The sequence below is a fragment of the Dermochelys coriacea genome, chromosome 4, assembly GCF_009764565.3.
Source record: "Dermochelys coriacea isolate rDerCor1 chromosome 4, rDerCor1.pri.v4, whole genome shotgun sequence".
In the NCBI taxonomy this organism is placed as follows: Eukaryota; Metazoa; Chordata; order Testudines; family Dermochelyidae; genus Dermochelys; species Dermochelys coriacea.
The window spans coordinates 56,070,588-56,089,166 of record NC_050071.1 but is presented as its reverse complement, the minus strand read 5'-3'; the positions used below and the strand labels follow the sequence as shown (position 1 = coordinate 56,089,166).

Below are 18,579 nucleotides of genomic sequence, written 5' to 3'. Positions count from 1 at the left end.
TTTTACAGTGTTTCAGGCTTTTTCAAATTCTTTAAAGAAGGCCCTAAATAGAAGGATCCTTTAAAAATTTTTTAGCTGATTATAATGTTAAAATTAGCTCTCTCCCCTCCCCCCCATCTCCTCAAAATTTAAAGTACTACCGAATATAAGAACCTGTCTGCAAAATGCTTGCAGAGCACAGCTGGGAACATAACAGAAATTTACAAGGAGTGTTCTAACGACAAAAGTGGGCCAAGTGCTTTACATTAATCTCTGTTGCAGATCTTACTCGGTTTATCAGAATGCTGGCATCTTTTTTGGAAATGTGAGTGGAAGTGACAACTAACTTTTTATTTTTTTTATTTTTTTATTTTTTTTTTTAAATCTCACTGAGTTTTAGTGAAGCTTGTGGCTAAGAGTTCCAAGTTCTGTTTTGCAAACAGAACTTGACAGTATTGGTTATATTCTTTGCCGGACAGACCTCCTCTTTTATTATATTCTGTAAAAGATTTAGCACAGTTCTGGATGCTGGAAAAAGTAGAACAGTAATCTGCAGATTTGGGACTTAATTCAGGAATATGCTGAATTCTTTCGATTCCCATTGGTTTCAATAGGAATTGGGGATGCTTAACACAATCTGGGATTGGATTTATAAGAATAAACTCTCTGCATGCATTTTGCTTAATAAAGATATCTGAAAACTTGAATGGCTAGAAGTACTTCTCACATATGTGAACTTGCATTTCTAGGGTCATGGTAGCCATCCTGCTGAAATGATTTTTGTAATACCAGCAGCAACGGAACACAATACAGGAGACCTGTAAACCTTTTTCTTTCTATTAGGCTTCGGAGTGGACCAGTTACGAGATGATAATCTAGAAACTTACTGGCAATCTGATGGGTCACAACCTCATTTGGTGAACATCCAGTTTAGGTACTAAATATTTGTGTGATTTGTTGCATATGATGAGGCTAATAAATTGTGATTACAACTCTCATGAAAATGCATTCAAAATTCTGATTGACAAGGAATGCAGAATTGAGCTCTTTCATAGGGCATGTCTACACTACCCGTCGAATCGGTGGGCAGCGATCAATCCAGTGGGGATCGATTTATCATGTCTAGTCTAGATGCGATAAATCAACCCCGAGCGCTCTCCCGTGGACTCCTGTACTCCAGCTCCATGAGAGGCACAGGTGGAGTCGACGGGGGAGTAGCAGCAGTCGACTCACCGTGGTGAAGACAGATCAATTTACCATTGTATGTCGACTTCAGCTACGTTATTCACGTAGCTGAAGTTGTGTAACTTAGATTGACGTCCCGCCCCCCCCACCTGCCCAGTGTAGATCAGAGCTTAGTAACATTGCTTCATTTGCAAAATCTGTTTTATAAATGCTCTTAGTTTTATTGTAGCAAATGACCAATTAAGCAATTGCAAGGTGAGTGCTGTGCTAGGTAATCTCTACAGTATCCTAGCCTCTAAGATATGGTGATATGTCTGCACTAGTTTTCTGTTTGCTTTGGCTGCAGTTCAAGATATGGGTGATATTTAGAGCCCCGATTTAACTGCAGGTTAAAGCTGGGACACCTTTCATGCTGTATTCCATTGTAGCAGATACAACTGGCTACAAGACTTCCTTGCGCTCCATTAATGTGGTTGAATTCTCCCAAGACAGAGGTCAGGACTTGGGCAATTGAGTCCTGTTCTCTGTTGATTCCCTCACAGAACTGCTTTCCTTAGCAGGGCACCATAGCCCAAGCCTGGCAAACTTTAGTGCATGATGAAAGATACATTTGCATTGGCTTTTGTTTAATTTTTGTGTTGGTTTTTTTTATTTGATGTGTTGACAGTGTGGTTGCTAACGTTTCTGTAGGCATGTGTAGTTCTCTGTCCATTGTAAGTTTTTATATTTATGTACTTTATAAAAATTGTATGTAAATTCCTAGCTGCTACTGCACTAGAGATCCTAAAAATAAGGATATTTTGTATCAAGTTTTACACATTTAAATCTCATTCTAGAAAAAATCTCAAGAAACCCTTACTTAAATAATTTTTCCTTAGGATGCTTGCTTAGCCTTTGCTGCTTCTTGTTTACAGAAGAAAAACAACGGTGAAGACATTGTGTATTTATGCAGACTACAAATCTGATGAAAGCTACACCCCAAGCAAGATCTCTGTCAGAGTAGGAAATAACTTCCACAACCTTCAGGAAATCCGGGTAAATCAATTATTCTTCATCTGATAATTGATTCATATTTTTTTAAGAAGACATTATCACCATTTCTAGAGCAGTAATAGAATTTGAGAGAGAATTAGAAATGAGATGTCAAATGCAAACTTGTCTATAATTTTTTTCATGCCCTTATTTATTTTCAGAATTGTATGTTTTGCCAATAACATGCCCATGTATCACTGGCTTTGGGGAAAGGAGTTGCAGGTTTGCTCTTAAACCCAGGTCTTTCACATAGTGGGACAATGCATTACCACCAAGTGGGCCATTACTGTATGTTGTGTCAAACTTTTACTTTGCCTTTGCAGGGAACGTGGGTTTTTTATTTTGGTATTTGCTTGTAGTCTTGGAATATGTAAATATTTCCTTAAATTAGATCCCACCAATATCCAATGCCATTATTTACGTTCTCCTCATAACAAAGCTCTATAACAGGGGTCTCAAACTCAATTTACCTTAAGGCCTGTGCCAGTCCCCAAATCCTCCCAGCGGGCCAATAATGTCACTGAAGATGGTGTTCAGAAAAGAAAATGTTTATATTAGTTTTATTGTTTTAAGAAATTTGAAATAAAAAATACGTCATACAACTTTATACAATTCTTCGCCTGTCAGAGAGTTTTTAGTGTTTGCCAGACACCTGGCAACGCTTCAGTTCTGTCAGTTTGTTGATGTTTGGCCTCAGTGACTGAGCAATTGAAACCTTCTGGATTGCAGCGAGGTGTGCATCCTATAGTTGTGTTCAGCATTTTGACTTGTTTATATTCATTGTGGGGGAAAAAAATGATGCTGCCTCCATGGCTGATTTTGCCTGGCAATTAACGATGCTGCCTTCATGGCTGACTCTGCCCAGTGATTAGTGATGATATCTCTGTCCGTCTCCCCCAGCCAATGGGAGCTCAAGGGGGGGGGGCGGCACCTGCAGGAGACATTGCTGGCAGTGTGGCTGTATGCATCTCTCCTCCGCGGGCCACAGTGGGGAGGTTCTTGTCTGCGGGCTAGGACTTTGAGACCCCTGCCCTATAACTCTAAGGGTATGTCTACGCTGGGGGAGTTACATCGCCGGCAGCTATATTGGTGCTCAGAGCATACTGAAGGGAAACCACTGTTGTGTGTTCACACTGTCAGTTGCGTGTGCAATACCCTGTATCACGCTTAGATCGGTGTTCAGAGCAGTGCATTCTGGGAAGCTATTCCCACAGAGCATCTCTTCCTCTTCTGCTGCTAACAGGTGTGGGAAGGCGGATGGGGTTGTGTGTGGGGCATTCTGGGTCCTGACCCAATGACCCGCGATGCATTGCTTCGCATTCCAGCAATCCCTGTGCTTCCATCCACATTTGGTGCCATCTTTCAATGGTTTGTGTACTGTGTGCTTTGCCTCTTCGGTCTGCAGGAATGGATCCAGCACTGTTGATCAATATGCTACTCGCTCTCACTAACACGTCATGATTGGCAGTGGAGTTATTCATTAAACTACAAAGGCAAGAGGAGTTTGACGTTGATCTTGCCACGTGTAGTAGCTACGACATGAGATTTCTTACAGCATTCATTGAGGTGCTGACTACAGTGGAATGCCGCTTTTGGGCTTGGGAAAACCAGCACTGAGGAGTGGTGGGATCACATTGTGATGCATATCTACGGCTGCAGAACTTTCGGATGAGGAAAGCCACATTAATGAGACTGTGTGATGAGCTCGCCCCAGCCCTGCAGTGCAAGGACATGAGAATGAGAATTGCCCTGTCGTTAGAGAAGCGTGTGGTGATTGCACTGTGGAAGCTGGCTACTCCAGACTGCTACCGATCAGTCGCTAATCAGTTTGGAGTGGAAAAGTTTACCGTTGGACTTGTGTTGATGGAAGTGTGCAGGGCCATTAATCACATCCTGCTCTGAAAGACCATGACTCTGGGCAATGTGCATGACATTGTAGATGGCTTCGCACAAATGGGCTTCCCTAACTGTAGTGGGATGGTCGATGTCAGTCATATTCCAATTCTGGCACCAGACCACCTAGCCACCGAGTGCATTAATCACAAGGAGTATTTCTCAATAGTTCTCCAGGCACTTGTGGATCACCGTGGGCATTTCACAGACCTTAATGTAGGCTGGTCCAGGAAGGTAAATGATGCACACATCTTTTGGAACACTGGCCTGTTCAGGAAGCAGGGACTTTCTTCCCGGCTCAGGAGATCGCTGTAGGGGAAGTCGAAATGCCCATTGTGATCCTGGGAGACCCTGCCTACCCCTTAATGACATGGCTTATGAAGCCATACATGGGGAACCTTGACGGCAACAAGGAGCAGTTCAACAACAGGCTGAGCAAGTGCAGAATGACTTTTGAGTGTGCTTTTGGCATTTAAAGGCTCACTGGTGCTGCCTCTATGGGAGGCTGGACCTGGCCGATGACAAAATTCCTATGCTTATGGCCGCATGCTGTACGCTCCATAATATATGTGACAAGAAGGGTGAAAGCTTCACTCAGGGCTGGAGCGCTGAGACTCAGCTCCTGGAGGCTGAATTTGAACAGCCAGAGACCAGGGCTATTAGAGGGGTGCAGCATGGGGCTGTAAGGAACAGGGATGCCTTGAGACAGCAATTTGAAACTAAAAGCCACTAATATTTGTTGCTGTGCTCAGGAGTGCAGTGTTTGTAATGCTAGAGGGTGTTTGTAGTTGATGCAGATGATATACTGTGAAGGTTTAAGAAAACTGCCTGTTGCTTTGCAGGGCTCTGTTTGCTTTAAATTAATGAAATAAATATTGTTTTCAAACCCAGGCCCTTATGCCGCTCACTTGTGTGCAGCAATGGTGTGTGTCCTCCCCTCCCCCACTCGTGACAACAGAGTGGTGTGGGAAAGTTACCCTTAATGGGGCAAGAAACAAAGCAGCTCTGCCAAAGAACCTGTGGAAGCGGATTGCCCAGCATCTCCATGAGAGTTTTGTGGAGATCTCTCTGGCAGATTCCTGTGAAGTGAGGGAGTCCATCAACACCCTGTTCCGCCACTCAGACTAGGCATGTGGTGGTACGTGCATCATACAGACACAAGCCTGCTTTCTGCAACCCTCCTGCCCCCAGCAACTTATTTCAGTGATTCCAGCTGTGACTGGCTAGCCTCCTCTGGGGTAGAGAAGAGCTCCTGGATGCATGCATCTCTGACCTCCAAGTCATCCTCTGTCTCATCCACATCCTTGTCCAAGATTTCCTCTTCCCAGCTTGGTCCAGTCTTGACTGGCACGTGGGCCAGTGAAGTATCTACAGGGGCCTTCAAGCGTCAAGCTCTTTGTAGAACCAGCAGCTCGTGGATGCAGCACCAGAGTGGCGGTTTGCCTCCCACGGCTTGTGGTAGGCTTTCTGCGGCTCTTTCACTTTGACCCTGCCCTGCAGTGTGTTCTGGTCTGTCGTGCTTCGTGAAATCTGTCCGTCAGTATCCTAATTCCTATGGCTGGAACACAGCTGGGACTGGACAGCCTCCTCTCCCAAAATGCTGGTGAGGTCCAGCAGCTCGGCATTGCTCCAAGTGAAGAATTGCCTGGTGCACGGAGCAGACATGGTCACCTGAAAGATGTGCTGAGACCACTGCACACGTCACTGAGGAAACAGGAAGGGGACTTCCATAATTCCCAAGGAATTTTCAGGGTGGGGCTCACGGTTGGTCACATGAGGGCAGGGCAGTAGAGTTCAACACGATGACCGGAGAGATGAAAACGGGCATTGTGGGACACCTCTTGGAGGCCAGTTGCACTGTAATGGATCAGGGAGTCTACACTGGCGCTGTAGCCTCAGCACAGAAAGCTGTACGCCTCTTGACAGGGTGGTTTGGGTTTTTTGTTTTTGTTTGTTTTTTTTTTTTAACAGTGCTGCAACTGCACAGTGTCTGTGCACAAAGTGGCTTGGCAGTGTGTACACCTTGGGAGTTACGCTGCAGAAAGCTGCTTTACTGCGCAGAAAGTTGCCAGTGTAGACAAAGCCTAAATACGTAGATCTTATAAGGGATGGGATTTTCAAAAGTGTACAGTATTGGTTTAGTTGTTCACATTGAAGTCAGTGGTAGTTTTACCACCAAAAGTGTACTTGTACTCTGATGTGGAGGCTCTGGTTTTAAATGCTTTTGCAGCTTTAGACTGAAATCTAGCAGAGGTGGTAATGTCAACCATGAATCCCCTTTCTTAATTTCTTTATGAAACAAACGGGCAATTAAGAAATTCTGGTACCAAACTAGAGATGAGTGTTTAAGAATTTAGGAGGAAGAATTTTGATAGGTGGCACAAGTGTATAGTGTTACATAAATATTCTTTGCAATCAGATGTTTCTTTCTTCTAGTATGCTAGATCAGGCTATATAGCTAAGGTCAAATTCCAAAAATAAGGCCTAAATCTAATTTACATTAAGTCCCTTTTGCACTGTTCTGGCAGTGTAAAGGGGCATTTCATAGTTACCAACAGCTGATCACCCTGTAATCAATAGTCATTGCAGAGAGGAAAATCACAGTACTAACTCTTCCAAAAATTGAAGTACTTCAGAACTATGTGAGATCAAAAATGCTTAGATTAAGTTACAACTGAAGACTATCAGTAGAAGTATGTTGAAAAACAGATAGGTGTGCTGGTAAATACTACTTTGCTTTTGGGTTTTCATACTTTATTTTTTATTTATTTATTTATTTTTTTAAATGGAGCTCCTGACCTTTTCCTTTATACTTCAGTTGCACTGGCCAGCAGCAGCTGGGAGTACACATGGGTGTAATGCAAATATATGTTGAAAAATCTTATATTAATTTGTCAAAAAGACTTCTCAAAATTCTCAAAACTAGAAACTCATTTTTCATTTAATTCCATGAAAATAAAGGCTTATGCCTAAGGCCTTGAGAAAGCCAGAGTCAAAATTGAGTATGGAATATTTTGTAAAGTTGCTGGCTTTAACGCCCCAAATCTTGATTGATTGATTTATTTTAATTCCATATTGGCATTTAGTGATTAAAAATGTTTGTCATGAAGTCTGGAAAAGTTTGAATGGTTTCTAAGTGCTGGCTTGCATTTTGAATATAAACTAGTCTTTCTGGCAAATAGTAAAAGCCAATTTGAGACAATTCTTGGTCTAAAATAAGCTGACCTTATACACCAAAAAGAAAATAAAGCAGTTGGACTACTCAGGAGTAGGTGTCATAAATTGTTTGATTTCACTTTAACCTGCTAATTAAAACGCCTCATCCACAGCTGCTAGTTGATATAGTGGGAGACGTCAGCTGTTCTGCATTGTAGTAGCTGTTGTGGTGGGGTGGGAAATCCTAAATGGCTGAAAAAGAAATAACACACAAAAATTAGGGTGCAGAAACAGAGAGGGGAGATAAGTGATAAACTTGTTGCCCCAGAATAGGTTTCAACTGTAGTGCATCTGTCATGCTGGCACCCCATTTATATCCATCCCATGTAACCACGTGGTTAACTCTGTTTCTTAACATAAATCCTAAGGTACCATATTTCCATCCTGAATGTTGAATCCTGAAGTGAGGTTAGATAAATCTTTTACTCCTGTGGTGTGGGTGTGTGGTTGTTGTTTTTGTTTTTGTTTTTTAAAAGAAATGAATCCCACATCATTTTAAAGTTCACTTCCTCTGCCGCTCTTTTTGGATCTTTTTCATACATTTGTGTCACAGCAGCTTGAGTGCTATATACTATATCAAAGTGAAAAGGAGTACTTGTGGCACCTTAGAGACTAACAGATTTATTTGAGCATAAGCTTTCGACCCATCACTCTCAGATCTTGGGAGACAGGCGAGTCCTTGCTTCAATCTCTCTGGTCACTCAATTACAGACCTAAAATTGGCAATTCTTCAACAAAAAAACTTCAAAAACAGACTCCAAAGAGAGACTGCTGGATTGGAATTAATTTTCAAACTGGACACCATTACATTACATTAGGCTTGAATAAAGACAGGGAGTGGATGTCATTACACAAAGTAAAGCTATTTCCCCATGTTTATTCCCCCTCCTCTTCCCCCCCCCCCACCCCCATTCCTCACATGTTCTTGTCAACTACTGGAAATGGCCCACCTTGATTATCACTACAAAAGGTTTTTGTTTTGTTTTTTCTCTGAGCTATTACCAGCAGGACCTTACCTGATCACTCTTATTTCAGTGTGTATGGTAACCCCCATTGTTTCATGTTCTCTGTGTATATAAAAATCTCACCACTGTATTTTCCACTGCATGCATCTTATGAAGTGAGCTGTAGCTCACGAAAGCTTTTACTCAAATACATTTTAGTCTCTCTAAGGTGCCACAAGTACTCCTTTTCTATTTGCGGATACAGACCAACACGGCTGCTACTCTGGAACCTGGAAATATATCAAAGTGGGAGCTGAATTTTTATGTTTGTAATTTTAGCTTGTTTAATTTCCAAAGCATCCACTAGATGTCACTGTTGTCCATAATTACTATCCTGGATTCATACCTCAGAATCCATTCTTCCAGTAATTATCTTTTTATAAATGGTATGTTTTAATATAATGTTCTGCATACCACCTAAGTAATATGAATTTTTTCCTGCAAAGCAGTAAACTCCACTTTTGAGGTTATTGTGTGTATATTAGTACTTTATAAACAATTTGAGACTCCTTTTTACTGTCTTAAACACAAATGCTGTTAATTATGTACTGGATTATTGTCATCAGCTGTTTCTCAGGCTAGCCTGGAGTAGTCTTTCCACCTTTCTCTTTGTATATTTTTCATATAAAATCCTTCCTTTTTTTTAATTTTGTAGAGGAAAAAAGTAATTACACAAAACAGCTTTTGTCTTTCCTTTTTATATTAAGAGGTGTTTTAGTAGCTATTCACTAATATTAAAGATATTGTCTCGCATGAGACCAATAATTCTTATGCATGCCAGGTGTTCATACATTTCTTTACTGCAAATCTGGGAAGAACATGTAGCCTTCCGGTTGCTAATTAATGAAGTGCAATACTTTTATGCTGTATAAGATTAATAGCTAATTTCTTGGGCTGGTGCATGTGAAATATTGTCATCAAGCACTACAGTTTATAATTTTTTTTTTGATATTTAAAGTTTTTAGGAATTGTAAGGGATCTGTAATTTTTTCTCAAAGTGGTTTTACTTTTTTTTTTTTTTTTTTTTTTTTTAAAGCGATGAAACAGGTTTTTTGTTTGTTATCTTCAGCTTCTCTGACTCGGAGGCAAGTGGTTAAAGCAATGTGAATTATTACAAGATCTTTAGATCTTTAAAGCAAAGCCACTTCATTATACAACGATTCCGTTGGTTTCAGGATTGATTAACTGTGTGGAAAATCCAACTAAATTTTTTATATTTTTCCATGGATGCTTGCCCAGTTCATGGAGTTTAATGAAAATCCTGTGATGCTTTCATGTGTTTTCTTTCTACTGACAACAATCAGAGTTTTCAAAAGAATAAAACATTGGTCTCATTTTTTTTAATTAACTAAGCATTTCTCTACCCTAGGTGGATATTCTGAGACCCAGGTGCACCTTTTTAGAGTCATAAAGATTAAATGTCCTTCTTCCCCCCCCTCCCCCCGTTTCTTCTGAGGAATATGTCACCACTACTTTGCGTTTCTCTCCAAAAGGGTAAAACACTTATAAAAAAAAATGTTCTAAAGTGTTTATCACATTCCAAGTCCACCTTTTAGTCTTTTAAATCATACAATATTTGCAAGGGATTTTTCAAAGATATGGTTCTACTTTGAAAGGTGAGTATATAAAAATTACAACTTCCTCAGAAGATTTCCCCAATTTCAGTCCTATCTGCTTCCTTTAGTGACTAATTTTAATCTTTTACATCTGATAACACTGCAGAGCCAGTCCAGCTAAGAGTTAGTAAGAGATGGAATCTTTTGTTTCTTGTACATCAACAGTATTGTTAAGCTCCAATTGGTTACACCTGTGCAAATGAGCTGAAAACAGTGGGGTTGCATGGATATAACTGAGGGCATAATTAGGCCGTTAGACTTTATTTTCAGTGGTAACACATGACAAAGCACTCCTTCCAGTGTCAGACAGCATTTCTCCTTTATGCAGCGTGTCTCTCAGATTCCAGGTTAAGCCTGTGGCACTGGCAGTTAGAAAAGCATCTGCTAACAGTAGTTGCAGCACAGTTTGATCTGGAAACCACAGATACAAATATGCAATACCATTTTAACAGAATCACTTCTTGGAGTAGAGCTGCTCTGTATGTACTCCAAGACACAGCAATCCTCTCTGTAACGGAGGAAAGCTATATTTGACTTTTTCTGAAACCTGTCAATGCTACTTGTGCTCCATTGGTCAGAGGAGATGGCTGGAGAGAAATGTGAGGAATTTCCTCATTAGGCGGTTGAATATGCTGCCGTCACAAATATCCCACGAACTGCTTTCTTGTCTCGGCAGCACAAGACCAGCAAATTTATCTGCTTAAAGTGATGAATCTGTCATATTAAAATGTGGAAAGGGTTATTCCTTGACTTACATATGCCTTGGTGATTGCAGCAGTGCAGGAAAAGTCCAAAATCAACAAAAGGCATACTAAAGACAAAGATCCCAAGAAGCTGGACTTCACCTCAGATTCAGGATGGTAATACTTGCCTCCATGATTCCATCTCTTCAGGCCAAAGGAAATACCTGAGATTCACCATGAGACCAAACCATTACCACTACAAGGTACTACCATTCAGATCCTCTGCAGCACTGAGAATTTATTACAAAATGTCTAGTTGTGATAGTGGCATACCTGAGAAGGCAAGCATTCATGTCCACCCCTACAACTAGCTGATCAGAGGCAGAATCCAGTGGAGGGCAGCAGCAAACCTGGAATGTGCCCCATTTCTATTTACGGGGCTGAGTCTCCCAGTGACCTATGAAAAATCATCAGTCACCCCATCACGGAGAATAGAGTTCATAAAAGCTGTGTTCCACTCCAGATTAGAAAAAGCATGTCTGCCCGAGGACAGGTTCCAGTTGTTAGAAGCACTCCTACTCTATTTAGTATCAAAATGGGCTACAAAGATATGGACGTGTCTTGCAGTGTTAGGCCACATGTCAACATATTGGTATTTGGCCTTGCTTGCCAGAGTTCACCTGTGCTCTTTTCAACTCTGGCTCAGGTCAGTCTAGTCTTCCCTGCTGCAGAACTTTTCCCAACCCCAGGGAAAGGCTCTAGCAGGGGGGAAAGGCTCTGCCAGCTTCCTGCTGCTGGAGCTTTTCCCCTTCATAAGAAAAGGCTCTAGCGGGGGGGAGGGTGAGAAGCCGCAGGGAAAGGCTCCAGTGGGGGGGAGGCAGTGGGGAAAGTCAGCCTTTCCCCACTGCCTCCCTATGCCAGAGCCTTTCGTTAACATTTATAGCTACGCACCACACTATAGATGCAGCCTGATTTTTGCTGTGGTGTGCAGCTACACCTACATTACACACCGCTGCTGGTGGAGTGCAGAACAGACGTAGCCAAGTGTCAGAATTATTGTTTCAGAGGAAGTCTGAGTTCAAGATTGTTGTTAGACACCTTCCTCCTGCAATGGAACAGAGGCCTGCTTTATGCCTTTCTACTGAGTCCCAGGGTAATTTCCAAGATCAAGTGGGACAAAGCCACGATAGTTCTTGGAGCTCTGTACTGGCCAAGGGAGTTTTGGCTGACAGATCTCCATATGTCCAGTCAGCCTCTGATCTAGCTTCCAGACCACCCAGTTCTGATCTGACAACATTATGGACAGATATTTCATCCAGACCAAAGTTGCTGAAGCTAACGGCATGGCTGTTGGTTAGCTGAGTACCACGGACAGAGACTGCTTCCTACGGGTCCAGGAAATCCTGATACCGAACAACAACAACAAAAAAAAATCTACCAGAAGGAGTTAGTCTTTTAAATGGAAGAGGTTCTTGATGCGGGTAGCCCAAAATGTTCTGTACCCAGTCTAGACCTTGATACCACCGATCCTTGACAACTTATTGCACTTTAATAGGGCTGAACAAAGACTGCCCTTTTTTATCTTGTGGTGAATTCAGCCTTCTGACTGCCTCACAGTCATACTTTGTCTTTTCTCATCCCATGTTTATTGATGTTTCTCAAAGAGCTATTACACACTTCCCACAGGTCAGAGAACCTACTCCTGTCTGAGATTTCTGTATCCTTATGAAACTCATGGAGATTCCATTTGAACCTTTCTCAGAATGCTCTTTACATCACTTCACTCTGAATGTGGTCTGTCTAGTTGTTGTTGCATTGGCCGGAAATGTGAGTGAACTTCAGGCATTTATGGATGAGCCCTCAATAGAGACACGGTGATGCTATGGCCTCACCAAAAACTAATTCCCAAGGCGATTTCAGAACTTCATCAACCATTCTGCCTGTCTTTCTGAAACCAAACAGAAGCCTTAAATAAGATCCAAACACTTTTTTTATTTTTCATCTTGTGAACAAATCAGCATATGTAACTTGCTATATGGTTATTTACTTTTTGGATGAGAGAGATGCATTTTCTTCACTTATTGGATGCTATAGACTTAGCTAAACATCTTGTCTCTGCTAAATATGAATGGAGTTAATAATCCATTACACAATTTGTATAAAAGTTGTATTTTAATTTAAATTTCTCATATTCTATATTAATTGACTACATCAATATGAAGCACAGCCTTCCTATCCTAAAAAAAAATTAAAAGAATCAGTAGAAATATTGCATAGTTTTAAAAGTGCTAGCAGGTAATTTAAAGCTGTTCAAACTTGAATTGTAATGCTGCAGGAGTAGTCAGTGTAACTCTGTATTGGTTCAGTGGAGATGGGTAGGATACCAAGTAATCGGGATACATTTTCAAGGTGCAGTTGTGCAAGTGATTTTGGACGTGACTCTTTTTTACATATAGCTATTTGTGGGGCTGCTTTTAGAGCTTTAATATGTTAGAAATAAAAAGCTCTTCTGGAAAGCTGGTGAACAATTTCAAGTAATGGTCATTATGGTCCAGGTTTTGAATTGTGCCCCTTGTTTATGTGGATGCAACTTTTGACCGCTTGAGTATACAAGTTTTGAATTTGCATATGTAAACTCCACCACTTTTTGTATACTAGCAGTAATGCTCAAAAACTGCATCTACTGGTGACTCAAGCACGTGCATGTACAGAGGCCATATTGAAACATCTTTCAAAATTTGTCCTTATTACTTGGGGTCAAATCCCACAGATTTATTGAAATTTTTATGTCATGGGGAATTCTGAATTTGCCTTGGGAACAGTTAGCAAAGATCTACAAATGTGAACATCAATAGAGCATTTAAACACTGATATATCAATATTGACTTAGTGATATGCTGCCAATGTTTAACAAGCAGCTCCCATGAAAATGTTTCCTTTTAATCTGTAATAAAATCCTTGTTGCCAGGGCTCTGTGTACGTGCCAGGAGGGGTGAGGAACTGGGGAATGAATGTGTGTTCCCATTTTCAACAGAAATGCTTTCTCCTAACCAAGAACGAAGGCAATACCACTTGGCAACCAGATTCTGCACATTCAAGCATGCATGCTGTAAATGTTGGTACTCTATTCCTGTAAAATAGATCAGATATACTGATAGAGTAGCTGTGCTCAAGTTCTATGGTTTCAATTAGAGTATGTGCATTAAGATTTTTGTATGAGAGTCTGAGATGATCTTCCCCTCCCCCACAACTAAACTGAATCAAGGTACCTCATACTTAGTTCAGTTTTGTGCATTTCCAAATAGAGGAAAGGCTTGATTTTTAGAAACCATCTTTTTTTTTTTTTTTTCCCCCTTCCTCTGGGTCTCATGAAGATATCGCTGGCATGGATGATTAGCAATACGTATATGAAGAACATGCTTTATTAGAACTAAGGAAAGCCCCCCAACACTTCAATTTGATGGAGGAATTTTAACAAAAGTTGCTGTGAGCATACTCCAGCTCATCATAGCCATAATTCCAATCCCTGCTATGTTAGTCTTCCACAAAAAATGTTGGATGCGTCCAGCTAGGAGTGGAGTCTCAAGTACTTTTATATTAGTTTTTCATCCATGTATCTCAAAGCATTTTGTGGACACATTCTCACTTTTTACTGATGAAGAAATTGAGGCATGGGAGGTAGTTGAAGGTTACCCAGTGAGCTAGTGGAAATCAGAATTAGAATCTAGGTCTCATGGTTCTGACCTGAGCTCTGACCAGCTGTCCGTAATGATTACAGAAGTACCTGGATACTCCAATACCTGTCTGTATCTGCATTATGAACAAATTTCTTTGTTCCTCTGAAACATCTGCTACTGGCCACTGCTGGAGACAGGATACTGGACTAGATGGTTGACATACTGGATGAAACCCCTGTTCCTAAATTAAAAGTTAGGTTTGTTTTCTCAAAGTTTTTCTTAAGTCAATATGGAAACATGATGATATATTGGGTTTTTTAGACTGAGTAGCAGCATCCAGGGGATCGAATCCTCCAGCCCTTTTGTAGCTATAACTCCCACTGACTTTAATGAAAATTTTCTGTATGAGTACTACAGGATTGGGCCCGTAAAGAGCAAGAACATAGTATATTTTTTCCCTAACTTTTTCATAATGGTAATGTAGAGCTGTACACATTCATAGAGTATTATAAGTAAACCCCTTTGTTTTCAGTTTAAACCAGTTTTTACTGAAAATTTCCCAGGTTTTACAAAAAGTATTCATTTTTTTCTAATTTTTTTTACCCTACTTTTGTATCATTCAAATATATATATGAAATTTGTTTTATTAGGAAAATACAATACATGTTTTACAATAATACATTAGTCTGTGCGTATGTGCAAAGCTGCCTGTTGAAGTAAGGCTATATATTAGTCTAGAAGCTACACAAAATGAACAAACAGGCACGCACGGAAGCTCTGAAGTGCGTGCACATCTGAATGTACTGATGAATCTCACACCCACCATGTACTCATTTCAAGCTTTTAGCAGATAAGTTTAAAGATTTGACACGCTAAAATGGGGGAGAAAACGAAAATCTGTTTTTGTTCTTGTGGTAATAAACACTAATAAATTCCCCGGAAAAGTTAAATACAATAAAAACTGAAAACAAAGAGCCCTAAGTATAAGGCCAGAAGGGAGTATTGTGATAACCTAGTCTGAGGTTCACATAAGAGGCCATAGAACTTTCCTGAATTAATTTGTGGTTTGAACTAGAGCATATTTTAAAGAAAAATACCTGATTTTGATTTAAAAATTGTCAGTGATGGAGAATCTACCACAGACTTTGGTAAATTGTTCCAATGATTAATTATTCTCAAAGTTAGAAAATTGCATCTTATTTCTAGTCTATATTTGTCTAGCTTCACCTTCAGGCCTAAGATCTTGTTACACCTTTGTCTATTAGATTCAGTAGCCCTTAGTTAAATTTTTGTTCCCATGTAGGTAGTTATAAACTATGATCAAGTCACCCCTTAACCTTCTTTTTGATTAAAATTAATGGATTGAGCTCTTTTGGGTCGGTCATTATAAGGCATATTTTCCAATGGCTCTCCTCAGAACCCTCTCCAGTTTGTCAACATCCTTCTTGAAGTGTGGGTGCCAGAACTGGCATGACCACTACTTACTTCTGTGTCCAGTGTCAAACACAGAGGTAAAATAACCTCCCTACTTCCACTTGATAGTCCCCTCTTTACATATCCAAGACGTTAGCCCTTTTGGCCACAATACTGAGAGCTCATGTTTAGCTGATTATCCACCATAACTCCTAAGACTCTTTCAAAATCACTGCTTTGCAGGATAGAGCCCTCCAGTCTATTAATGTGACCTACATTCTTTATTCATAGATGTGACTTTACATTTGGCTGAATTTTAAATGAATATTTTATTTGTGATGGTGTGTGCCTAGGAGCCCCAGACATGTACCAGGGCCCCACTAAGCTATGCGCTGTACAAATGTAGAACAAAAACTTTCACCTAGCTTATCGCTCAGTTTAGATTGCTCTGTATTAGTGACCTGTTCTCTTTATTATTTACTATTCCTCCAATCCTTGTGTCATTTGCAAACTTTATCAGTAATGTTTTTTCATCCAGGTCATTGATAAAAATGTTAAATAGTTAAGGGACAAGAGCTGATCCTGTAGGACCCCACTAGAAATACAGTCTCTTGATGATGATTCCATAAGAACAGTCAGACCAATGGTCCATCTAGCCAAGTATCCTGTCTTCCCACCGTTGGTGGTGCCAGATGCTTCAGAGGGAGTGAACAGAACAGCGCAATTTATCTAATGATCCACCTCCTGTTGTCCAGTCCGAACTTCTAGCAGTTGTAGGTTTAGGGACATCCGGAGTGTGCGGTTGTGTCCCTGACTATCTTTGCTAATCACTGTTGATGGCTTTATCCTCCATGAATTTACCTAATTCTTTTTGAACCCAGTTATAGTTTTGGCTTCACAACATCCCCTGACAATGAATTCCACAGGTTGACTGTGCCTTGTGTGAAGAAATACTTGCTTGTGTTTGTTTTAAACCCGTTCCCTGTAAATTTCATTGGGTGATGTCTGGTTCGTGTGTTACGTGAAGGGGTAAATAACACTTCCTTATTAACTTTTTCTCCATGCTACTCATGATTTTATAGACCTCTATCTTGTCTCCCGTCAGTTGTCTCTTCTCTGAGCTGAACAATCCCAGTCTTTTTAATCTCTCATATAGAAGCTGTTCTGTACCCCTCATCATTTTTGTTGCCCTTCTCTGTACTACTTACAATTTATAATATGTCTTTCTGAGATGAGATGACCAAAATGGTGCATAGTATTCAGAGTGTGAGTGTACCAGGGATTTATATAATGAAATTATATTTTCTGTTTTATTATCCACCCCTTTCCGACTGGTTCCTAACATTATTAGTAGGGTTGTCAAGCAGTTAAAAAAATTAATCGCAATTAAACGTGCGATTAAACAAGAATATGCAGGGGTGATTTAAAGGCCCCGTGGCTCCCAGCCACAGCCAGAGCCCCAGGGCCTTTGAATAACATTTATTTAAATATTTTGGGATGTTTTCTACATTTTCAAATATATTTATTTCAATTACAACACAATACAAATTGTACAGTGCTCACTTTATATTTTTGATTACAAATATTTATCACAAATAAAAAACAAAAGAAATAGTATTTTTCAGTTCACCTCATACATGTACTGTAGTGTACTCTCTTTATATTGAAAGTTGAACTTACAAATGTAGAATTATGTAAAAAAACAAACCAGTTGCATTCAAAAATAAAACAACGTAAAACTTTAGAGCCTACGAGTCGCCTCAGTTCTACTTCATCCAATCACTCAGACAAACACTATTGGTTACAATTTGCAGGAGATGATGCTGTCCGCTTCTTATTTACAATGTCACCTGAAAGTGATAACAGGCGTTCGCATGGCTCTGTTGTAGTCGGCGTCGCAAGATATTTACATGCCAGATGCGCTAAAGATTCATATGTCCCTTCGTGCTTCAACTACCCAGCGGTGAAAGTAACTGAAAGGACTTACCAGTACGCTGGAGTACTGAGGCATAGCCTCAACCGGAAGAGGCAGGACTTTTAAATCAAAATTTGCTACCAGCTGCAGAGGTGGCTGGGAGTCCCAGGGGTCAGGGAAATTTAAAGGGCCCAGGGCTCCGGCCACTGCTACTGCAGCGAAGCTCCGGGCTCTTTAAATCACTGGTGGAGCCCTGCCGCTGCTACCCCAGGGTTCCGGTAGTGGGACTGGGTAGGTGATTTAAAGGGTCCGGGACTCCTGCTGCTGCAGGAAGCCCTGGGCCCTTTAAATAGCCAGCCTTGGGAAGCCTGTCCGGTCCAGCACAGCATACTGGCTCTTGCTGGTACACCATACCGGACTGAACCGGCTTACTTTCACCTGTGCAACTATCATTCCAGAGGACATGTGTCCATACTGATGATGGGTTCTGCTCAAAAACAATCCAAAGCAGTGCGGGCTGACGCATGTTCATTTCATCATTTGAGTCCGATGCAACCAACAGAAGGTTGATTTTCTTATTTGGTGGCTCGGGTTCTGTAGTTTCTGCATCTGGGTGTTGCTCGTTTAAGATATCTGAAAGCATGCTCCACACCTGATCCCTCTCAGATTTTGGGCGGCATTTCAGTCTCTTAAACCTTGGGTTGAGTGATATAGCTATTTTTAGAAATCTCACATTGGTACCTTCTTTGCATTTTGTCAAATCTGCTGTTAAAATGTTCTTAAAACAACATGTACTGGGTCATCATGCAAGCCTACTATAACATGAAATATATGGCAGAATGCGGGTAAAACAGAACAGGAGACATGCAAGGAGTTCAGTCAACAATTTAATGCTTTTTTTTTTTTTGCTTTTTTTTTTTTTTTAACAAGCATCATCAGCATTGAAGCATGTTTTTCTGGAATGGT

At 40.7% G+C, this 18,579-nt stretch overlaps 1 protein-coding gene across 13 annotated transcripts in view; it reads left to right on the top strand.

Moving 5' to 3' along the window:
- The window catches only part of ANAPC10 (anaphase promoting complex subunit 10), a 194,388-nt gene that overhangs the window by 15,666 nt on the left and 160,143 nt on the right, over positions 1–18,579 (top strand). For 8 of the 13 annotated variants that reach the window (XM_043512985.1, XM_043512989.1, XM_038398908.2 and 5 more), the window contains exons 3-4: positions 823–913; positions 2,079–2,199. In XM_043512985.1, the coding sequence (XP_043368920.1) occupies positions 823–913; positions 2,079–2,199 (212 nt within the window). Of the gene's footprint in view, positions 1–261; positions 305–822; positions 914–2,078; positions 2,200–2,357; positions 2,737–9,378; positions 9,633–18,543; positions 18,574–18,579 lie in introns of those variants that run through there. The other 5 variants (XM_043512988.1, XM_043512990.1, XM_038398911.2 and 2 more) reach the window with 4 other exon arrangements.